Source organism: Lepidochelys kempii, chromosome 3, assembly GCF_965140265.1.
Source record: "Lepidochelys kempii isolate rLepKem1 chromosome 3, rLepKem1.hap2, whole genome shotgun sequence".
NCBI lineage: Eukaryota > Metazoa > Chordata > Testudines > Cheloniidae > Lepidochelys > Lepidochelys kempii.
This window is the reverse complement of record NC_133258.1, coordinates 68,322,069-68,346,974: the sequence shown is the minus strand read 5'-3', so window position 1 is coordinate 68,346,974 and position 24,906 is coordinate 68,322,069. Positions and strand designations below refer to the sequence as shown.

General features: G+C 43.9%; 1 protein-coding gene across 4 annotated transcripts in view; it reads left to right on the top strand.

Moving 5' to 3' along the window:
* The window catches only part of RNGTT (RNA guanylyltransferase and 5'-phosphatase), a 436,227-nt gene that overhangs the window by 131,240 nt on the left and 280,081 nt on the right, over window positions 1-24,906 (top strand). For all 4 annotated transcript variants that reach the window (XM_073336687.1, XM_073336684.1, XM_073336683.1 and 1 more), the window contains exon 10: window positions 14,462-14,533. In XM_073336687.1, the coding sequence (XP_073192788.1) occupies window positions 14,462-14,533 (72 nt within the window). The remainder of the gene's footprint in view (window positions 1-14,461; window positions 14,534-24,906) is intronic.

Here is a 24,906-nt window from a genome sequence, read left to right as displayed (position 1 = left end):
TTAATTCACTGGCAATTTCAAAAAAACTGAAAACAAGCAAAAAAAAATTTGTTTCAGGTTGAAGTGAAAACTAAATTTTGGGAAATTGAAAAGTCAAAATTTTGAGTTGGCTCAAAATGAAACATTTTTGTTTAAGTCATCTCAAAATTTTTTCTTTTGATTTTGGGCATTTTGACAAAAGCAAAGGAGGACTAGATTCACAAAACAGATGGGGCTGAGGGAAGGAGAAAGAGGAGGAGACCTTCCTTATAACCTTTATCGCATTGGTTATGGAATTCACACAGGATATAGAAGACCCTACTTCAATTTCTCCCTCTACCTAATGAGGAAAAGTAATTAGAAATTAGTTTCCCACATCTTATCCGAACTACTGGACTATGGAATATTGTGGTATGACTGACTGAGAGTCTCTTCTATTGGAGCTGTTCCACTTTTTATAAATAAAGTCATTGCAACAAGGACTTGAAGTTTAGGTGGGTGCCCTAACTGGCCTATAGAATCATTCTCACTCTTTCCCTTTCTGTTTCCCATAGTCATTATGAATGACTGAGTTGCCACTATGAATGACAGTGCTGTAACCATGACCCTCACTCTGTTCCCTCTTAGCACCCCTGGCCGGGAGATGGAACCTGGTGAGTGTACAACATGCTACTCTCTTTGAGCTGAATTTCTAAACTATTTGTTTATCCATTTATATTTTATTTATTTAGTAGAAATCCTTCATCTCTTTTACATCATTAACTTTCATTTGGATGTCTTCTCTCCCTACCTCCCTCCCTCCCTCCCCTCCCCAAGTCTACAAGGTATGCCTGTATAATGGGGAGAGGCGCTTAGTGTCAGCTGCTGTGGTGGTCTCTAAACCCCCAAGGTTTAATTCTTGCCCAACTTGCAATGCTCAGTCCTCTGGCCGTTGGGCATAACTGATGTCTGTTTTTCTTTCAGGGACAGTTGTATCCCTGAGAAGTATTTGGTGAATAAATCTTCCTCATCTGAGATTCATAAGTTGAGGGACATGTAGCTAATACTCTCGCTCAAGCAACCTATGCATGTTAACTCAGACCCAGAAGGAGACATCCACCTCTAAAGGAACTCAGCGGTGTTAGCAAGTGCCCCACTGAGTAGCTACCATACTCTGAGGGTCTACTGAGAGGAAGGCAGGGAAAGAAAACTTGGTTGAAATTGGCACCAATCACATAGGTGCTGAATACTTTGGCACTGGGGCTTTCAACACAGCTTACTCTGACCAACCTGGCTCCCTCAGCATAGGCAAAGTCATCAGAGCTAGTGCCTCAACTCATAGCCGAAGCCAAGCGGAGAGCAAACATGATTCCAAACAGAGGCACCACCCGGTAGAGGGGGGAAAGAGGCATCCAAGTCCTTTGCCAAAGGAGTGAGATTAAGTGAGCTGATATTGCTGGTTATGGTACTGGCACAGACACCAATTAGGGGCCCAAGGTATACCCACAAAGAACTGTCGGGATTCCTTCTGGGAACATTGATACTTGTATAATGCTGAGACTGGAGCCAAGACATCACTCCTTGGCACCACCATTCAGAGAATATATAACTCCATGTCATTGTGACCAGACTATGTATTCTCTTCCATGTCCAGCAGGGATGCCTCTCCACTACCTTTGGAAGTGACCTCAGAGCTGATAGAAGAAGCCCACCTCACAGGGCACCAATCCTGCACAGGTGTGAGTGACAATGGGCTGATCAGCTGCAACTTGGCCAGTACCCATACCACCCTGGCCATATTTGCACTAGTGGGGACCACTGATCCCTCTGTACTGTAGCAGGTCTCCTTCTTGCACATTCAGAAAGAGGAGATCAGGTTCCCTTGTGGCATCACTACCTAGTACACTAACACTGGAGTCAGAGGCCAAGAGCTAGGGCCAGAACAGCAGCAACTCCAGTCTCCACCAAAAGAATTATTTTCACTCAATGAGGCATTTGAACCAGCCCCTGCCCTGACAGTTGACAATTTTAAGGCCTTCCAGGATCTGCTCATGCACACTGTGGAGGCCTTGGGTATAGAAATGATGGTTATATAGGAGAGATCTCATAAACTCTAATAAAGGCTAATATAGTGCCAATCTTTAAAAAAGGGAAGGAGGGGGATCGTGGGAACTACAGGCCGGTCAGCCTCACCTCAGTCCCCGGAAAAATCATGGAGCATGTCCTCAAGGAATCAATTCTGAAGCACTTAGAGGAGAGGAAAGTGATCAGGAACAGTCAGCATGGATTCACCAAGGGAAAGTCATGCCTGACTAATCTAATTGCCTTCTGTGATGAGATAACTGGTTCTGTGGATGAAGGGAAAGCAATGGACGTGTTATTCCTTGACTTTAGCAAAGCTTTGGACACGGTCTCCCACAGTATTCTTGTCAGCAAGTTAAAGTAGTATGGGCTGGATGGATGCACTACAAGGTGGGTAGAAAGTTGGCTAGATTGTCGGGCTCAACGGGTAGTGATCAATGGCTCCATGTCTAGTTGGCAGCCGGTATCTAGCGGAGTGTCCCAAGGGTCGGTCCTGGGGCCGGTTTTGTTCAATATCTTCATAAATGATCTGGAGGATGGTGTGGATTGCACCCCCAGCAAGTTTGCGGATGACACTAAACTGGGAAGAGTGGTAGATACGCTGGAGGGTAGGGATAGGATACAGAGGGCCCTAGACAAATTAGAGGATTGGGCCAAAAGAGATCTGATGAGGTTCAACAAAGACAAGTGCAGAGTCCTGCATTTAGGACGGAAGAATCCAATGCACCGCTACAGACTAGGGACCGAATGGCTAGGCAGCAGTTCTGCAAAGAAGGACCTAGGGGTGACAGTGGACAAGAAGCTGGATATGAGTCAACAGTGTGCCTTTGTTGCGAAGAAGGCCAATGGCATTTTGGGATGTATAAGTAGGGGCATTGCCAGCAGATAGAGTGACGTGATCGTTCCCCTCTCTTTGATATTGGTGAGGCCTCATCTGGAGTACTGTGTCCAGTTTTGGGCCCCACACTACAAGAAGGATGTGGAGAAATTGGAGAGAGTCCAGCGAAGGGCAACAGAAATGATTAGGGGTCTGGAACACATGACTTATGAGGATAGGCTGAGGGAACAGGGATTGTTTAGTCTACGGAAGGGAAGAATGAGGGGGGATTTGATAGCTGCTTTTAACTACCTGAAAGGGGCTTCCAAAGAGGATGGATCTAGACTATTCTCAGTGATAGCAGATGACAGGACAAGGAGTAATGGTCTCAAGTTGCAGTGGGGGAGATATAGGTTGGATATTAGGAAAAACTTTTTCACTAGGAGGGTGGTGAAACACTGGAATGCGTTACCTAGGGAGGTGGTGGAATCCCCTTCCTTAGAAGTTTTTAAGGTCAGGCTTGAAAAAGCCCTGGCTGGGATGATTTAGTTGGGACTGGTCCTGCTCTGGGCAGGGGGTTGGACTATATGGCCTCCAGAGGTCCCTTCCAACTCTGTTATTCTATGATTGAACTCCTTGACATCCGGACTATATCAGCTCCTGCCAAGATTGCTCTCCCCATCAGTGAGGTCATTCTTGAGCCAGCCAAAGGTCTCTGGCAAAGTCCAGCCACTATTCAGCTCACATCCAAAAAGGTGGAGAAGCATTATCAGATGCCCCTGAAAAATGTTGACCACTGTTACTCTCATTGAAATCTGGGATCGTTAGTGTTCAGTGTTACAGAAAAATCTAAGTAATTGAAAGGTACACCGAAAGAGAAGAACCTGCAAAACTTAGCTGGATTTTCTTGGGCACAAAGCTTACTTGTTTGCCTCCCTGCAACTCTGGGGCGAACTATGTGAGACATTATTTTCCACGTATAATTTTCTGACATGGAAAAGACCTTCAGTCCAGACTACCTCAGGATGCTAGAGACAAGATGAAGGAAATTGTGAAAGGCGGCCAGATGGTTGAGAGGACAGCTTGGCAGGTAGCCACTGCTACATGGTTGATGGCCACTGCCGTGACCATGAGATGGACCTCATGGCTATTAGCCTTGGGGATACTAAGAGAGGTATGAGATACCATCCATACCCTCCTATTCAGGAGGATGGAGCACTTCAGTTTTAGGACTGAGGAAGTGCTCTACTACCTAATGAACTGCAGGGCCACACTGAGAGATACTTGGAGATTTATATGCCTCATACAGGAAGGCCCTATAAATGTCAGCCCCAACAGAGGCAACGGTCATGTCATTGCTCCTAGGGCAGACTACCAACAATGGAAATAATCGCAGTACCAGCATATGTACACTTTGCCTCCTCTGTCACACACTCCACCCCCATCAGCCAGACAGGAACTTAAGAGCCACATCAGGAACAAGCAACTACCTTTGGAAGCAGCCTTGGCCCATTTTATTGGGCTTGGTCTGATATCACTGTGGACAAAAGGGAGTTGGACATAGTCACCGATGGTTATCCCTTTGCTTCTGTACCCTACTCACCCTCCTTCTCTGACCCACTCTGGGGACTCTTCTCATGAAAATCTATTACAAGAAGTGGCTTCATTGCTTCACCTAGGAATCATAAAATAGGTTCTGTATGAGTATGGGAAAGATGGTTTTACTTCCTGTGCTTCCCTTATACTGTAGAAGAAAAGGGGGTCTTAGTCCTATTCTAGACCTGAGGACACTAAACAAATATATATGCCACCTAAGGTTCAGGATGGTAATATTTCATCAGTCAATCTCTTTAGGCTCAAGACCAGTTCATGGCTCTCAATTTAAGATGCATACTTACTCCTAGCCATCCTCCTGGTTCACAGGAAGTACTTGAGATTTACAGTAGGATCAAATCACTATCAGTACAAGATACTGTCATTCAGACTCTCCATGGCACCAAGGGTCATCATGAAAAATCTTACGGTGGTAGCAGACCATTGAAGAAGGCAGGGCATCCGTCTACCCATATTTGGACAGTTGGCTGGTCAGAGGCAGGTCACAGTGGGAACCATCAGTGAGCCAGGACTGTGCTGTTCACCTGGTTGGTCCTCTTGTCACTTACTCTGTCGCAAACCATAGAGTCCGTAGGAGCCTTGATCAATTCCAGATGGACAGATTGCAGTCTCTATGAGGACTTTAACTCCAGGTGACATCAGGACTAGCTATGGCAATACAAACATGCCTTGTAGTTTAGGCCGCATGTCAGTATGTATGTATGTGATGTTGCTCGCTAGACTTTCATTTGTGGCTCCTTCACCTCTGACTGAGATCAGTTTATTTGCCAGCAAAACGCAATAGACAAGAAGGTCATAATACCTCATATCACTGCAGAATTGGCTAAGTGGTTAGACAGAAAGGTGTTCTCTTTTCAATCTCTTTCCCAACAAAGACACTAATAATGAATGTGACAAGGACAGGTTGAGTATTTCACTTGGACTATCTACAGATCCAAGGACCTTGGTCACCAAGTGGCATGGTGCTTCATGTAAACTTCCTAGAACTGGCTTGCATGATGTTCCTACCTGTCCTTTAAAATTGGATAATGCAGATCTTCAGAGGCAATGCTACAGCCATGCACTATATAAACAAGCAAGGAGGTGCCTGCTTCTCACCCCTCTGCCCGGGAGCCATTGACTTCTGGAATTAGTGCCATCGGAATAGTGTAACACCAATGACTCTTCATCTCCTGGGAATAAGCAACAATTTATCAGACTTCTGACAGTCAAATGTCAGAACTTTTGTCCCAGAGGAGACCTTCGTCTGTTTTGACTAGAGAATGCCTTCATTCTACAGTAGAGCAGAGGCTTGCCAGTATATCTTTTGCCCAATTCTCCTGGTTGTCAGGGTGATTTCCAAGATCAAAAGAGAAACAGCAATGATCATTCTGGTGGCTTCATAGTAGCCAAGGCATTTCTGACTGACAGATTTACTACAGATGTCCATACAGTCTCTGATCCAGCCCCCAGACTGCTCGGATTTGATCTCTCACAACCGCAGTCAGGTATTCCACCCAGACCCAGAGTTGCTGCACTTGACAGCAAGTCTGTTGGGTGCATGAGTACCACAGGTAGGAACTTCTCTCTACAGGTCCAGGTAGTCCTCATAAAAAGGCAGGAAGACACCTGTTAGGCTGCTTATTCCTTCACCCACTTACTTCCCTGGTCCTTCTCGCATGAACAGAGAGCAACAATACCCAAAGTCCAAAGGTGCAAACAATTGTAAGCGGGGGGCAGGAGCGGGGAGAGACCCTGACATTAGCCCCCCCATCCCCAAATAGGAAGTAGGAGGCTCCTGGGAGCAGCTCCAAGGCAGAGGGCAGGAGCAGCACATAGCAGTTGTGGGAGGGACAGCTGAACTGTCGGCAATTGATAGCCTGCTGGGCGGCTGCTGCACAGGGAACTTAGGGGAGTGGGGGGCTGCTGGTCCACCCTGGTTCCAAGCCTCCACCAGCTAGCTGCAAAGGGCTGCTGTTTTTGCAAGCAGTGGACAAATCAGGCGGCTGCCAAACAACGTTATAAGGGAGCATTGCACAACTTTAAATGAGCATATTCCCTAATTGATCAGCATCGAAACAACGTTAACCGGGACGACTTTGTGAGGAGTTACTGTATTTGCAGCACCTCAATTACCACAGTAACTGGTTGTGCAGCAACAAAAATGAAAATATTGTGGAAGAGTGTATGATGTGGACAAAGAATGGAACTGGCTAGGTTCTGCATGCATTCAATGACCAGCTGCGCATAGTAGAGTAACATTTTTGGCCTGTGAAGTAAGCACTGAGTGGTGGGATTGGATCCTTATGCAATTCTGGAATGGTCAATGAAGGCTGCAGAACTTTGGGATACAGAAGGGGAAATTGCTGAAGTTGTGAGCCAAACTTTCAAAATGTTTCTTTTTGTTTTGACCCAAATAAATTTGTTTAGACTTTCAGGCATTTTGACAAAAAAAAAAGACACTGTAAAGAAAACGAGGAGTTGGTAGTGATGGTGCCTCCCCTTATAAGCTTTAGCCTGGTGAGTAGGGCACTTATTTAGGGTGTGGGAGACCCAGGTTCAGTTCTCTTTTCTGCCTGATGAGAAGAAGGGATTCAACTTGATCCTCCCACATTGCAGGAGAGTATCCTAGCCACTGGGCTATGGGATATTCTGGTACGGGACTTTGTCCTAGCCACCAACCTATAGACTCTTTCTTGCTATCTCTCGGTCAGTTATTATCCATTGTTAATGAATAACTATGGATCGCAATTACAAATGACAGTGGATAGTTATTGGGCCACCAGCAGCAGCACCACTTTATCCTCCTCTTGCTTTTTTGTGAACGTAGTCCTACTTTCCTTTGGTTTTGTCAAAATGTCAGAAAGTCTAAATAAATTTTTTTTGGATTGAAACAAAACATTTCATTTTGACATTTTTGGTTCAGTTGAAACTATTTGGTGAACTCAGCATGAATTCATGAATAGTTTTGTTTGATCTAAAACTGCATTTTTTGGAGAATAAACTATTTGTCTGGAACACTTTGCCCAGCTCTAGAAATGGATGGTTATTGTGCTATAGAAGCTTGTAATCCCTTATTGTTATAAGTCAGTGGGCATTCAGTTAGGTGTTGGAAAGATTTTCCAGTGGTGATGGTTGTCATCCAGGTGTGTAACACCATTAAGTGTGTCTTGCTGCCTAGGATTGTGGCTCTTGACAATATGCAGGAAATAATCGGGATATTTGACGCAGTTGTCTTGCCAGACTGTGATAGGTTGATAAATGCATATCCTGATTCTGCCTCCCTCCCCCTCCCAACCTTGCTTCTGCATGCATATACAGAAAGAGGTATGTTTCCATATTTATGTAAGTATTGGTTGATCACTAGGGATGTTTCAGTGACATGATTGTTGGGTGGAAGTGTATGATGCTCACATCTTTAAGAATACAGGATTTTTTGAAAAGCGGCATGCAGAGATGTTTTTCTTCTAATGGCACATTCATGTTGGTGGGGTTGCAATGCTAACTGTGATTCTCTGGGCCTCAGACTACCCTTTGCTTCCATGGCTCATGAAGTCATCCACTGGGCACCTTGAACAGAAACAAGGAAAGCTGTAATTATCAGCTAAACAGGTGCAGAATGACCATGGAGAGTGCAGTTGGCAGATTAAAGGGATGCTGGAGATATGTCATGTCTAGGCCAGATCTCAGTGAACCAAATATTCTTTTTGTTACTGCTGTATGTTGTGCTTTATGTACTATATGCAAAGCCAAGGAGGAAGTGTTACCAGCAGGGTGAAGGGGGGAAGTGGAAAAACTGATTGTGAGCAGCCTGACACAAGAATAACTACCGTAGCTTGTCGAGATGCCGTACACCTTACGGAGGCCTTAGGGGTACGCTTTTCCAGTGTGCGATAGTCAGTGTGCTGCTTTTGTTTTATTTTGGAATTAATTACGCATTTACTTATTACAAATGTATTGATTTTTGAATAAATTGTAGTTGGCATGTGTCATAAATATAAAGGGAAGGGTAACCGCCTTTCTGTATACAGTGCTATAAAATCCCTCCTGGCCAGAGGCAAAATCCTTTCACTAAGAAGCTAAGGTAACCTCACTGGCACCTGACCCAAAATGACTAATGAGGGGACAAGATACTTTCAAATCTGGAGGGGGGGAACAAAGGATCTGTCTGTGTGAAGCTTTTGCCGGGAACAGATCAGGAATGCAGCCTTCCAGTTCCTGTGAAGTTAGTAAGTAATCTAGCTAGAAATGCGTTAGATTTCCTTTTGTTTAAAGACTGGTAAAATAAGCTGTGCTGGATGGAATGTATATTCCTGTTTTTGTATCTTTTTGTAACTTAAGGTTTTGCCTGGAGGGATTCTCTATGTTTTGAATCTGATTACCATCCTGATTTTACAGAGGTGATTCTTTTACCTTTTCTTTAAATAAAATTCTTCTTTTAAGAACCTGATTGCTTTTTCATTGTTAAGATCCAAGGGTTTGGGTCTGTGTTCACCTGTACCAATTGGTGAGGATATGATTATCAAGACTTCCCCAGGAAAGGGGGTGTAGGGCTTGGGGGGATATTTTGGTGGAAGACGTCTCCAAGTGGGCTCTTTCCCTGTTCTTTGTTTAAATCGCTTGGTGGTGGCAGCGTATCAGGATTTTAACCTAAGCTGTTTCCCAAGGCAAGAAAGAAATCTGTGCCTTGGGGAAGTTTTAACCTAAGCTGGTAAGAATAAGATTAGGGGGTCTTTCATGCAGGTCCCCACATCTGTACCTTAGAGTTCAGAGTGGGGAAGGAACTTTGAGAGCATGTCTCTTAATTTTAAATGCATTGTTAACACTTTATGAATCTGGTGAGAGAGTACTGATTTGAGGAGTTCACATGTCTTTTGAAAGATAAAGTCAACAAATCACAATTTTCACAAAATAAAATTTTATTGAGCAGTAATAAACAACATAAGTACTTCTAAAAAGATGTAAAACAACTAAAAAAGTACAAGAGGCTGCTTGCCCTGGGATGAATTACAGCTCAGTATAAGTGTAGTCACAGTAGTTCTTCTTATTTTCCATTGGGATTCAGTGAAAGGCATACTGTGGCAGGCTATGCTGGTACTTAGGGGGTAGGGTGACCAGATGTCCTGATTTTATAGGAACAGTCCCAATTGTTGGGTCTTTTTCTTATATAGGCTCCTATTATCCGCCATGCCTGTGCTGATTTTTCACACTTGCTGTCTTGTCACCCTATTTGGGGGGCATTGGGGTGTGTGCATACAACCTAGGAAGAAAGAATTGTCCATGAAGTGCCATGGCTGCTGGGGTGTAAGTCTGTGGGTATTTTCCTTGGTAGTGCTTTGGAACATCTGAGTTTGAGGAGCTGTATGTTGTCTCGGTGCACTTCCTTATGTATCTCTCAGTCCTTCTATGTTTCCTCAAGGAAGAGCTCCCTACACTCCCTAGTTTTGTGTGCCCTGGCCTCAGAGATCTTGAGCAGATCAGAGAATTTGTCCTCCTTTGTTCTTTTATTCCCCCGCCCTTATTAAGGGAAGTCTTTAAGCAGGTATGGAGGATAGCCTAGCCGAGGCTGCTGGTAAGCAACCAGACAGAGATTGCTAGATTTAAAGGGTTAGCAGACAGGAAATAAGTGTTACAACTGCCTAAAATGTTATCAGAAAGATCTTCATAAAAATATGAAGTGATCAGACTGGCTGCCATTTGCTTCAGGACTGTTCAGCAGCTCCCAACATGGTGAGTATATTGCCATTCTTTTAAAACCCTCTATTCATGAGGGGTTGGGAGTCCTGGGGAAGTGTAGGGATAGTGTAGTAAATACTGCTAAATTTATTACAGGCAGTGATCATTCTGACTGATGTCTTGTGGTGCACCAAAGGCCCAGAGAAGGTGTTACAGATTTACAGGATCTGTGCTATGCTCTGGCCTGTAGATAGTCTGCTGGGAATGCCCTTGTAGTGTGCCAGACGCCCAAATGGTCACACTTTTGCATAAGAGTAGGCCACATGGCCTCAGAGACTGGGCATCAGGGCTCTAGCACTCCTGTTTCTCACTGTGAGCTCTGCCCAGCAAGTCTGACTGAAGGAGACTCCTGTTCAGAGACTTTTACTCCCTTCAGGAATCCATGCACTTCTCTCAGTATTTGCGGTGATTCCAGTCAGCCTTTTCAGAACAGAGTAGGGTTTATTAGTCAACTGAAATACAGCACTTGGAAGTCCTTAGGTTTACATAGAGAAGCAAAAGTTAACACCAAGTTCAGACTAGCTACAACCAGGGTGCCATCCAGCCAAGGTGCTGTCAAATTCATTTTGGCTTCGCTGCTCTCTGTTCTTTTGCCTGTGTCCCCCAGGTGAGAATTTCCGTGACTCTGTGAGCCCATTTCTTATCACAGCCTCTGGGTACCTCTCAGTCCATCATCGTCCTGCTGCAAAGTCACGCTGAGTTCATGTGTTCTGCTTGCCAAAGTCTCCCATTGTGAAAAGTCAGTAGAGCAGTCACTGGGGCTCCCATTGTGTTTCCAGATCCTCCATTGGTGGTTTGGTTCCACTCAGTGCTTATTGAGCCATTCGTGTCACCCCAGACAAGTGATACAAACATCTAATTTCTCTTGCAGTGCCCCAGGAACGTTATTTTAACATGTCTGCACCCTCTGGATAGCAATACCAAGCCAAATGAGTCACTGCTATGCATAGCATTGATAAAAATATTACAGAAAATTCCCACATTCATCACTGAAAGGCAGCTCGATGTTGCCTGGGCCCATATGCTGCCAGTGTCTTCACAGTGATGATGTCACTAGAGCTTGTTTCAGAGGCGTGGGAAGGTGTCTTCCCCACCAGGAGAAACCAGGCTGCCCTTCCCAGAAATGTACAGGCAAAAATCAAAGAATATTCGCTTGAAAAATTTGCTTGAAATTGCTCCAGAGGAGAAAAGGGATGTCCAGGCCAAAATAAATCAGAAACTGCAAGTGGAGAAGGGTTGTTGCTGCTGCCTAGTTCTGGGAGCCAGTAAAAAGCCAAGCCTACCAAGCTAGCAACATACCATTTCTACCTCTCTTTATTCCTGAATCAAAGCACAATGCATTATTAATTTGTTTTGTACTTGGATTCTCAGACTGGAAAACCAAAGCACATATTTAGTCTATAGTTGTATTCATAAAAATCCTGTAGTAAGAATGCTCAGTTACTGAATTGCTTACACAGATTCTTTTTATTTGAATGCTCAGGTATCTGTTTCAGTGTGTTTCTTTTTCTGTTTACAATGCACAGATTTATATTTGCATTATTATGTTCCTAGAATTCCTTTCTGCCTTTGTGATATTATTGACATGAACTGTGAACGTATAGATCATTGTTGCAACCAAGGTCCTGTAGTGGCACCAAATCTTGTATAATAGATAAGGTGTTTAAGACAAGATTATGGTTTGCTGGTTATGATTATGCTATCTGTATGTATGTATCATTTTTGTATTTAAAGTTATAAGTATTGGCTCTATCCTGTCTGTATTTCAAACTTATGGTATACTTCTGGGTGAAACCCCAGACAATTTGGTGTCAGTAGTGCCTAGCCTGCTTGATGGTCCATTAAAGACGATCAGCTATACAACTGACCCATTGAGAGAAGGCAGATAGACCTTGTGACTCAGCAAGGTATGCAGGGACATGCCTATGGACAGAACTCTAAGGTTTTTCTATGCCATGTGCTGGATAGCTTGTCTTTGGAACAAAGAAAGCATGGCAAGAGACTAGAAAAGACTGCTGCAGCTCCTCCATCTTGTCTTCAATCCTGCTTCTTGCCTATGGAGGGACTTTGCTACAAACTGAAGCTCTGAACAAAGGACTGAATGACCCATCATAGAATATCAGGGTTGGAAGGGACCAACCCTCAAACCACTGAGCTATCCCTCCCCTTGTGGATGTACTCCAGAGACTTGATTTGAACCTGCAGTTTATTCCATCACTGCTACAAGCCTGAACAAAGAACTTTGCCATTACTGTATGTAGTTGATTCCATTTAACCAATTCTAGCTCTCATCTGTATCTTTTTCCTTTTATGAATATACCTTTAGATTTTAGATTCTAAAGGACTGGCAACAGTGTGATTTGTGGGTAAGATCTGATTTGTATATTGACCTGGCTCTGGGGCTTGATCCTTTGGGATCGAGAGAATCTTTTTTCTTTTACTGAGGTATTGGTGTTCATAACCATTCTTCCACATAATGAGAGGCACTGGTGGTGATACTAGGAAACTAGAGTGTCTAAGGAAATTGCTTGTGTAACTTATGGTTAGCCAGTGGGGTAAAACCGAAGTAGTCTCTGTTTTGCTGGTTTGGTTTGCCTTGGTGTGCAAAGGAACCCCAGCCTTGAGCTGTAACTGCCCTGCTTTAAGCAATTTGTCCTGAATTGGTACTCTACGTTGGGTCCCACCAAAGCCAGCATAGTTACAGCCTGCCTGCCAAAAGCGTGCATTTGGGAATATGTTTGGCTTGTGTGTAGTATTCTGTCATGTTTTGCACTGTGTGTTCTTACAGTAAACTTTGATACTTCAAAAGGAATTGGTCTGTTCCCTGGCTGAGAGTGTGATCACCATTCTGAGAGAGGGGAGGAGAGGGAACAGTGTGTGTGAAGTTTTGGGGACCGTGAAGAAAATTGTTTTTTTGGGCTGTTTTTTTTAAAGGCATTAATTACACCTATCTGATCTCCCTTCCCCTCCCTCAGTGGTTTCTGTCTCTAGGCTCATCTGGGTCAGGTTTAGCTGGGTTACAAAGAGCTCTTGGCTATCTGACAGGTTTGCCTTCTCTGTCCTCAGTAAGCTGTCAATAAGTTCCCGGCCAATGGGAGCTACAGAGTAGTGCTCTGAGTGAATGCAGCGCGCAGAGCTGCCTGGCCATGCCTCCATGTAGGAGCTGAGGGAGGGGAATGTTGCCACTTCCAGGGGGCCCCTCCAAGGTAGGTGCCATCCCATGCTCCCGCCACTGCCCCCCTCCAACACCCAAACTCCTGCTGTTGCGGAGGTGGGGGAAAGAGGCACGGTGGCCCTAACCCCAGCAGTGGCCGGTGCGACTGATTCAGGGGCTGCCTGAGCTGCTCAGGCGGTCCCCGGGCCGGGGCACCAGCTGTGCAGAAATCACAGAAAGTCACAGAATCCGTGACCTCCATGACAAACTCGGAGCCTTAGCCATGTGTCCTCAAGAAGAGGACAACAGTAAGAGACAGACACCAAAACAATTCTAAGATGGGGAGGTGAGAAAAGAAATATAGAAGGTTGCTTAATTTAGTGTGGAGGGATGTATGTATTTTTGACTCTGGTCTAATTAGCTGCAAATGTTAATTTGGACTGGTAGTCATATGAAATGTGCTTCAGAGGCACAAACGGAAACATAAAGCTCTGCCTTGATTCATGGGACTTAAACACTATGTGAAATACTTAATTTAAAGGAGCCTTATTGGTTAGTGAGGGATAGTAATTAATACATAAATAACATTTTTGAGTCCACTGCTGTCTGTATAATCAGAAAAATGTTAGTGTTAAATCATCTGATCTGAGCAAACCAAGCCCCCCAAAATAAAAAAGTTCAGTCTTTAATGGCCACTGTGCTTATACATGTATGAGAGATTTTTCAGATGTGCCTAAGCGATTTAGGATTACAATTCCATAATTTTCCAAAATGACTTTCAGTAGGATCACATACTTCAAGCTAAGTAACACATTTTGAGACTGGTGAAACACTGAAGCACAACAGTTCCAGCTCAAAACAGAGTGTCTTAACACTGATTTGCCTTGGTTTTGTTGAGAACTTTATATGTCACACTTCAAACATGAAGAATATTTTTATTACACTTGTAAACTCCTGTAAAAATATGCTTGATAATAGAACTTTGGACGGAGCCTTGTAACAGTACTGGTCAGCATTGGTACAGTTCTATAGATGTACTGGATGTAAGTATATTGTGAGACTTTTATATTATTCTCGAATTGCAAATATTAAGGGAATGTTATCTTTCTTTTTCTTTTAAGGAAATGATCATTGACAAAGTAAACGGACAAGTCGTTCCTCGGTACTTGATATATGACATTATTAAATTCAATGTAAGTACCTTTTTTAAATTACTACTTTTTAATGAGTAGTTATTGACTAAAATAAAGACAGAAATTATGTTTGCATTGTTAAGAGCCAGAAAGCACACTTCCATGTGGCGGTTCAATACAAGACAGGACAGAGCTTTAAGCAAGCAAGCAAGCTGGTCTGCTAACGGGCTTCTGCCCGTCAGCTTTCCACCCTCTCCTTTATTCTCTCTCTCTCTCCCCGCGCATTACATTCTCCAACAGATAAAAGGAGTACACTGGCTTTGTTTAACATTCTTATTTACCAATTTCTATCTACCGCATTCCTTGCTCTCGGGCCTTGAGCCCAGTCCTCGGAGGCTTCCCACGGTTCATGTCATCTGGGCGAGATTCCAAGGTTCATGTCCTTGAGAAGAGCTGTGTGTGCACAGCTCCTATACAACACTCCGGGTGTGCCCTGAATGTTGCCAAGCGCATGAACCTTGTATGAATCCTACACTTCCATACCCAAAGTGGTTGGGCAATGTGCAATCCAGCTGACAGCAGTACAGGAGAAGTGAGATTGAAAGTATCCTGAATCAGGCAAAGCACAATTGAAAGCAGCCTCAGTAATGCTACTTGCTTGGTCAATAGAGACTTGATCTGTTTTAAAGACTATATGAGAGAAGGCTGTGGGTTGTCTGAAAACCTCTGCAAAATACTGTTCAGAAACTGCTTCTTTCTACAGCAGATATGAACTTGGTTTGGCCATGGTGGTAATAATTTAGTATTATTCCTCTGCAGATCTGTCGATAGATAAACAATATATTTACAGCTTAGTTGTGACCATTTAAATACTGAAGAATTTTTTTTGCAAGCTTAAGAGATGGCAAAAATATTTAGTGTACATGTTACTTTCTGATTCTCTCTTAATTTGATTGGGATGGTTACGTATAGGTTAAAGAGAGAACATCCTTTCAGGCTTATGTTAGCAATGATGAAGAAATCGCATAGCTGAATTGAAAGCTCTACCAATAATCCTGGTTTGGCTGGGACCAAACAGTCCCAACTAATGTCCTAGTACTGTTTTCACCTATAAGGGTACGTCTACAAAGGGCTAAAAGACCAGTTGCTGGCCTGGGTTAACCGATTTAGTCTTGTGGGGCTCGGGCTGTGGGGCTAAAAATTTCTGTGTAGACGTTTGGGCTCGGGCTGGAACCCAAGCTCTGGGACCCTCCACTCTTGTAAGGTCTCAGAAAACATCTACACCATGATTCTTTTCAGCTCCAGAGCACAAACGCGCTTACCGGGTCCAGCTGCGTTTTTTTTTTTTAATCTCTGTGTAGGTGTAGCCTGAGAGTCTGCCATGCTAGGGCACTACATTTGTCTCTACAGTATTGTTGGTCTGGGCTACTGCTGGCATGATCTCTCTCATCTGGGCTGCCAGTAGGTGAGCTGGGTTGGTGCCGTGGTAGTGGATCCTTGTCCAGATCGGGGAACAGAGAGTAGGAAGGGGGTTAAGCAGCAGTAGTATAGCTGTTTTTGAAACACACTGCACCTTCTTGGCTGCTCAGTGACCCTTCCTTCATATTCTTCTTTTAGATGTAGGCAGCTGCTTCTCAGTTCTGTAACGTGCAGCTGCTTCTCATAAGATCATATGTGCCGAGGCCAGACAGAGGCAGAAATCAGTCCCAGGGACCAGAAAAAGGAGCTTTTGAGTAGTGGGGAGAGGAAGAAGGAGGGGAAAATGGGTAAGCCATTGTGGAGAGCTATGGGAGCAACTGCAGAGTCATAGCTAAGAAGAAACAATGTGGGTGAAGAGAGAGCAGCTTTCAAAGAGATTTTCCAAATAAACTAGAGGTTTGAAAGACACTAAAGGGTCTTGTGTGTTGTCTTAGTAAATTTTTTTTCTTGTTCTCTCATGATCTAAGAAAAATAACCTTAAAATCACCATAATGTACATAGAACTATCAAATGGCTGGGATCTGTTGGCCCTGAGACCTCCAATTAATCTGAAGAGTTGTCCTTGGCAAAATGTTTCCCATGTTGGCACTTATAATTGAGTGGGTTTTGCATTGACTGGTTTGTGTTACACTTGTGAAAGAAAATTAGTGCTAAGAAAAAGGCCCCAGCAAAACATATTAATGTATTTAATAATTTTTTGTGAAGTAATTTAAATAATTGTATGAAAACAGAGCATAACACTAAACTGTAGTTAAATATTCCACAAAAAATACAGTAATGTGGTGGTCACTTATATTTCAGGGAATTTGGGAGAATACACTTTTATTGTAATAGTCCTGTGTATAATATTAACAGTTGTTCTGATTCTAAGTCACCTAAATGGAATGTTAATTTATCTGGTGCTATTTAGGTCTCTCCCCAAAACTCCTCCCTCCATCCGCATGCACCCCACCACCTACCATACACATACAATTGAGGTAGTAGTGGTTGGGATGATCTGTACATATCTGGATGGCATAAAGTGGGAATATTGAAAGAAGATTAAGATTTGTCTTGTATAGAGATGTTTTCCCATCTGTATTGAGAGAATGAATGAGTGGCAGTGTGGGGATCGTTACATTACTTATTGTATAAGTGGTCAGTCCTACTGAAACAAAGGAAAGCCTTGATTGAGTTGATGTGCATGAACACTGTAAAAAACAAACAAAAAACCTCCCAACAACCCTGTTTTTTCCTTTCAGTTTAAAGGGGTACTGAGAAGTTTTATGCCTATATTAGCTATTCTTCTTGGAGTGCTTGTTCATGTCAATTCCAATCAGGTGCGTGCGCACATGCGTGCATGGCAGCCAGAAGATACTTTCCCTAGCAGTATCCATCAGGTTGGTCTGGGCGCCCCCTGGAGTGGCCTCATCATGGCGCTCAATATAGGGCCCTACCGACTCGCCACCCCCTCAGTTCCTTCTTACTAACAGTGACGGTTAGCTGGAACTTCCCCTTACTCTTGTCGTGACAAGCGCATTTGGCAATCTGGGTATATAACATCTCCCCACTGTATTTTCCACTGTATGCATCCAGTGAAGTGAACTGTAGCTCATGAAAGCTTATGCTCAAATAAATTTGTTAGTCTCTAAGGTGCCACAAGTACTCCTTTTCTTTTTGTGGATACAGACTAACACGGCTGCTACTCTGAAACCTGTATATAGAGACAACACCATGGCGATATTCTATATCAACAAACAGGGGAGCACGCTCCTCTTCCCTGTGCCTAAGGGACTTTTGTGTAGCTCACTTGATACGCCTGCAAACATCGTACCTCCCGGGAATACAGAGCGAGTTGGCGGACGGTCTCAGCAGGTCTTTTCATGGCCACGAGTGGTCCCTACACTTGGATGTTGAAAACTCCATCTTCCAACGATGGAGCTGTCTCCAGATGGACCTGTTCGCCACATGACGCAACAGGAAGTGCCAGCAGTTTTGCTCCTTCCTGAATCACAGGCTGGGCTCCATCGCGGGTGCCTTCCTCCTCACATGGAAAGGCAGTCTTCTCTATACATTCCTGCCCGTCCTTCTCGTTGACAAGGTGCTCCTCAAGATACGGAGGGAAGGGGCTTCAGTGATATTGATAGCTCCAGCCAGGCCTCACCAACATTGGTACACATCTCTCCTGGAAAGTCCGTAGAAGCCCCAGTCACCTTGCCGCTCCTCCCGGACTTAATAACTCAGGATCACAGCCATCACCAGCACCTGAACCTCGAGTCGTTGCCCCGCACAGCTGGAATCTCCATAGCTGAACCCCGTGGAGCTCTCCTGCTTGGAGCCAGTTAGACAAGTCCTCTTTTGTGGTAGGAAATCCTCCACCAGGACTATCTACCTTGCCAAGTGGAAAAGATTCTCAATCTGGTCAGCGCAGCTTCATTTGTCCCCGATGCTCACCTCTATGCCACTCATACTGGACTATCTTCTCCATCTCAAGCAGCAGGGACTGTCCATGTCTTCAATAAGGGTGCATTTGGCCACTATCTCTGCTTTCCATCCAGGCACAGAGCGCCAGTCGGTGTTTGCCAACCCTATGTTCAGCCGTTTCCTGAAAGGTCTCAACAGGCTGTATTCGCATGTCCAACAACCAGCCCCAACCTGGGACCTCAATCTGGTCCTTTCCAAATTGGTGGGTTTGCCCTTCGAACCGCTGTCGACTTGTTCCCTGCTCTGCCTATCATACAAGGTGGCGTTTCTGGTAGCAGTAATCTCAGCCAGGAGGGTGTCTGAGCTCAAAGCCCTAACATCAGAACCTCCTCATACTGTATTCTATAAGGACAAGGTTCAACTCAGGTCACGTCCAGCTTTCTTTCCGAAGATTGTCTTCCAGTTTCACATCAACCAGGACGTCTTCCTCCCCGTGTTCTATCCTAAGCTGCACTCGAGCGGCAGGGGAGCAGAGGCTTCACTCATTGGATGTCCACAGAGCGCTAGCCTTTTACACTGAAAGAACAAAACCTTTTTAGGAAGTCCGCTCAACTGTTTGTGGCCGTGGCAGACAGGATGAAGGGTCTTCCAGTTTCCTTCCAATGAAGTTTGTCATGGATCACGTCCTGCATCCGTGAATGCTATAACCTGGCAGAGGTGCCTGCCCGTCTGCTCACAGTGGACTCCACAAGGGCTCAGGCTTATTCAGCAGCATTCCTGGTGCAAGTTCCGACCCAGGAAATATGCAGAGTGGTTCGCCATACATACTTTCACCGCACATTATGCAGTTACCCAGCAGGCCAGAGACGATGAGGCCTTCGGTAGAGCAGTGCTCCATCCAGTGGACAGCTCCAACCCAACCTCCTGAACTCAGGCTTGGGAGTCACCTGATCGGAATTGACATGAACAAGCACTCGAAGAAGAAAAAACGGTTACTCACCTTCTCATAACTGTTGTTCTTTGAGATGTGTTGTTCATGTCCATTCCAATACCCACTCACCTACTCCTCTTTTGGAGTAGCCGGCAAGAAGGAACTGAGGGGGTGGTGGGATGGTAAGGCCTTATATTGCGGGCCATGATGGCGCCACTCTAGGGGGCACCTGGACCGACCCGACTGCTAGGGGGTAAATCTTCCGGCTGCCATGCGCGTGCACGCACACACCTGATAGGAATGGATACGAACAACACATCTTGAAGAACAACAGGTAAAAAGGTGAGTAGCCATTTTTTCCTGAAATGGCCATGATGCTTCCTATTCATTATTGATACTAGTACTTTTGGTTCTGAAATGTCTTTTGCAACTCTGTCAAAGTTCATCTGTGGGAGAAAATATTAAATATTTTAGACACTTCAATTGGTAACATGTTGGGCATTTTGAAGTGTTTTAGCTTTTACAAACTATGGGGTTGATTCTTCCACACTTAGAATTATTTTCTGACTAAGGAACTCTACTATCATGGAGCTAGGCCCTACTCATTGTGAATGAGAGTGGCAGAATCAGGCCCTGTACAGTATAACTAGGGTTTGTGTTAGGGAGAATGTTAATTAGGAATCAAACTTTAATAGTTTAAAATCAATGTTTTAGTCAATGTAACTTGCAGAATGTAATTCTTAGCATTCTCTGGGATAAGTGGTAGTTTTCTGAAAGTTCTAAAATATTCTAAGATTTGAAAAAGAGCAAAAATTGTGTTTGTAATATTATGACCATTGTGCTCTCTTCTCTAAAAAACTTTTTCTTGTAATGCTATCTCTTATGTTCTCTGCCCTGTCTATGTTCTGTCCTTCACTTTGTCTATCTCTCACACATTTTCTATTGTTTTCCCTACATTCCATGTTTATTCTCCTTCACTCTGTGTAGTGTTTGCCTGCTCTTATTCTGTGCTCTTGTCTGTCACTCACTACTATGGTTTCTTCCTTTCCCATTCCTTCCTTTATGGTCGCTTTCCCCTGTCTGGTCTTGCCTTCCTTTTTTGTTTGTTTGTTTCTCTCTTCTGCCTCTGTTGTGGTATATTCACACAGTTTTAACAAAGTACGCTTCTAGAAAGCTTCAATCTCTGATGTATTAGATAGAGGTGTTGAGGTGATGGGCTCCGATTAAACATGAAGGAACCAAATTACTGACCATGAAAATGAGTGGGTTTTTGTCAGGGGTTTAGTTGTGGGGAAAGGCAGCAGATACTGAACTGCACTTGAGTTGCACTGTAAATGCTGTCATTTCCTTTGGATGCATTGAGAATCAGAGAGGAATTTATTATGAAGTATTGCAGTTTCAGGGTCAAGGACAAATAAGACAATGTGTTATCAGTTTGAGCACAAGCAGGACTTCAGCTGAAAGAGGTTATTAGCAGTGACCATACTGTAGAGATTAAAAAGCACAGCTGCCTTTTTGCTAATTCTAGAAGTTTTAATTACAAAAATGGGCAAACTAGAATGTTTGGCTTGGCAAGAGTGATCAGTATAATTTTATCACTGAGCTGTGTGGTGTGGAGTAACTATAAAATCAAAAGAAACATGGTAAATCCTCTCTTTATGGAATACAGGTTGGGTGGGAGGATCTTAGTTACATATTATAGTGGAGTGCCAGATCTGCTATAGTTAAGGTTGTGTATTGCTTTCTCCTTAAAAGGTCAATATTATAAGTGCTCTAAAATCCAAGTGCTTGCTTGGATTGTTTGAAAATTGTTGCCTCTTGTAGGTGCGGTGTGGGGTTGGTGTTCCAAATTTGGGTTAGAGCAAGATACAGCTACTCAAAATCACCTGCTTGTTACTTTTTTGTTTGTGCACATGAGGGGCTCAAACTGTGCTTCTACTCCTCAAATTGACCTCAGCTGCTTGGGATTTATTTCAGTTAGTGCACAGCACTCACTGTCCCGTTGGGAAATCAAGAATGCAAAAGTTACTAAAGGTAAAGTTTATAAATCCAGGTCGGCACAAGCTAAACTGATGCGTTCATGTGTGTAATGTGCATGTGCAGCAAGACTCGGACTCTGGTAACTGCTCGAGATTTTCCATGTGGTCTGTTACCACAAAGTTGGGTGGTTTTAGGGCTTGGCTACATTTGCGAGTTACAGCTCAATAAAGGAGCCCTGGGTGCACTAGCTCACTACCCATCCACACTGGTAAGGCCTGTAGAGCGCTCTGACTCTGCAGCTACAGCGCTGCTGGTACTCCCACCTCGGCGAGTGGAATAATATTTGCTGCACCCCTGCTGGAGCGCCGCAGCGCCAGTGTGGACGAGGTGTTGCATTACTGCGCTCTGATCAGCCTCTGGAAACATCCCATAACCCCCTTAAGTCAAATGGCCACTCCTGTCATTGTTTTTGAATCACTGTAGGAATGCGGATATGCCCTTTGAAAGCTCCATTTCTGACAGCCAGCACGCTTATCTGCTCCGAGACAAAGCAGCCATTAGTGTGGAATGCTGTATGTGAGAGAGAGAGGTGGAGGGGGGGAGAGTCTGCTGCTGTCTGAACTTACAAGACAGCATGCTGACATGCCCTTAGACCCCCAAAACCCACTCTCTCTTCCCCCACATACACACAACACACTCCCTATCACACTTCACCCCACACCCCCATTTGAAAAGCACATTGCAGTCACTTGCATGCTGGGATAGCTGCCCATAATGCACCGCACCCAATGCAGCTGCAAGTGCCGCAAATGTGGCCATGCCAGTGTGCTTGAAGCTGTCAGTGTTGACAGACTGCAGCACTTTCCGTACTGCGCTCTACGAAGGCTGGTTTAACTCAAAGTGCTCTACATCTGCAAGTGTAGCCATGCTCTAAGGTGAAATGCTGGGATAATAGAATCTGAGCAACACCCATGCACTGTGAGTTTGTGCCCTAACTGGTAGCAGTTGAATGTGTCTTGCGCATCTTCCTTGTTCTCTGTCTGAATTGTGTTTTGTTCTGAGATCCTGGCTGAAGTTTTGTCCAGAGAGCCTGGTTTAAGAGTGATATTTTAAGGTGCTCTAAAATTCACATGCAGACTTTGATTTTACTTCTGAAATATTGTCAAGGCAGTTGTCATTAATTGAAGAGAGGGAAGATAGCTTGATGTAATCATGACTCACATTCTTTGTTCAGTTTCTGAACAATGGAGCTGAGTGTGATCAGGGGAAAGCGAGTTGCTGCATCACTTGGTCAAGGGGTTCCTGATGCACAGCCCCCTAACTTGAACTGCTCATAACATTTTTCAATTCTTATAACTTTTTTTGGTGCAGCATGGGTGTGTGTGTGTGTTGAAGCAGTCAGTTGAAGAGGTGGTGTGAGGCGGTGCTTGGGAAGGTGCAGAGTGGCAGCTGTGGCTGTTTGCCAGCCTTTGTTCCTTATGTCAATGCTTGGGCACAACTTAGATGATAACCCTTATTAATGTACGTGATCATCCAAACACCATGTTTTTGAAAACCCAGTTTGGTGATTAAAGATTTGATGAAGAATAGGGATTCCAAAGTAGTAATTTTTCTACAATCCCTGGATGAATAAGGGTTTGTCCTTAAAGGGACCTTTTGCTCTCTGGGAGCTCGGAAGTGCTAACAGAGCAGAACAATGAGGGGTGAAAAGTTGGGCTCCTTCCCCATTGACGACATTCTTGGAGAATGGAACCACCTGTGCCCCACCTTCCCCCAGTTCCTCCCAGTGGCTCAGCCACAGCTACACCAGGGCAAGGGAGGGGTATCCAGGGCTCCCCTTCCTCCACTGTTCACGGATGAAAGGAAGGAACCCAGAACTCTCCACCTTCCTCATGCTGTCTCCAGCAGCAAGAGCAGGGGCTCCAGACTCACCATTCCCCTTGTTGTTGTTGCTGCTTCTAGGGAAAAAATGGGAGGTCAGAGCAGTGCATGAGAATGTGGGGAAGGAAGGAAGAGAGCAGAACTGCAGTGGGGGATGTGGGCAGGATCTTGGGTCTCCCCCTTAAACTTCCCCCCATTTCTTTTCCTCCTCCAAAACATGCTCCCATAATGCTGAGATTGGGGTGGGGAATTGGCAATGAGCATGTTCATTTTATGGCACTGACACACAATGCTAGGGTGGTGTGGGGAACTGAGAACAGGCATGCTTAGTGCATGGCACAAATATACAACAAGGAGCTGCGAATGGGTACGTTTGGTGCATGGCACTGAGATTGTATTTGGGAATGGAGCAGGCACCATGGGGAGAGCTGGGCTGTAGCACATAGGGATGTGGAAAAGTATTTTTATAAAACCAAGGAAACTAAATGCCCAAAACTTTAACAGAGTTAAGAGTGCCCTTTGATGTCTTGTGCCCTTTCAGAATGTTGAGTTCAGCTACACTCAAAGCTCTGAAACATGATGGATAAAAATTGATTACATTTTCTTTTAATAAAAAAGGATTTTTATTTGAATTGTTTTTTAAATTTAAATAAAATACAAGTTGATTTTTTTCAAAATTTAAACCCATTGAAAATTAAATTTAAATTTATGACAGTGGATGTTAACTTACTGTAATATATTAAAATAAATTAAATAAAATTCAAGCAGTATCTGTTTGTTGCCAAGTTTTAAAGAAAGTCATACCGATGCATTAGTGGAGGTCACTGGCTAGGCATCCAGAACCTGTATTTGTTGAAGTGCAAAACTGGCTTTTGACAGTATTACATTCTTCTTCATTTCATTCTTCTTTATTTCAGTTTATTTAACTGGTTTGTTAAACAAAGAAACCAGTTGGGAGTTAAAAAAGCAGGAAAGCTTGTATTCCTTTTCTAATCTATGAATAAGAACTAGGTGTAAGAGGATGAAATCTACTAGTTCTAAAAACTTGAACAACGTGATGATCAGAAACAATCACTTCAGTACAATCACTTCAGTTCACTAACTACAGATAATGCTTCCTTTATTTGAAATGCAAAACATGTTTTGATAAACTTTTTCTTACATGTCCAGCACAACCTTAACTCTGTGGTAATGAGTTTTTGAACATATAATAAGGGAACATATAATACTGGTGAGTGACATCTGCAGGCTGAATGCAGCACACACAGTGTCTCTTGAAATCTGTGGTTCCCTTGTCTCCAGAGTCACTGAATACCAGAATTATTGCTCTCTTTATGAACAATCAGGAAGTTTCTGCAGATCTCCTGTAGAGACTGTAACTGTTATATTGTATTTATTCTTAAAGCCATCTGTTGTTCAAGTGCAAACCTGGGAAAAGCAAAACAAAACAAACTTTGTATCAGTTCTTAGCTTCACTCTAGTGCTTAATTTGTAATGAAAGGGCTGCCAGGGCTCAAGCAATTTGGTGCTGGTACTAAAGCAATTTTTTTTGCTTTCATAACTGACATGGCAAGCCCAGAAGTGCTGGGGCTATGAACTGCCAATCCTAGAGGTGCTGGGGCTCAGCACTGGCAGCTGCTGGCACAAATTAAGCATTACTTCTCTCAAATTGACAATTTAACTAACTGCCATTTTGAAAAGTTACAGATTGAAATGGAATGTTGTTTTGAGGTGATTTACTTAATAGTAGCAACTGTGT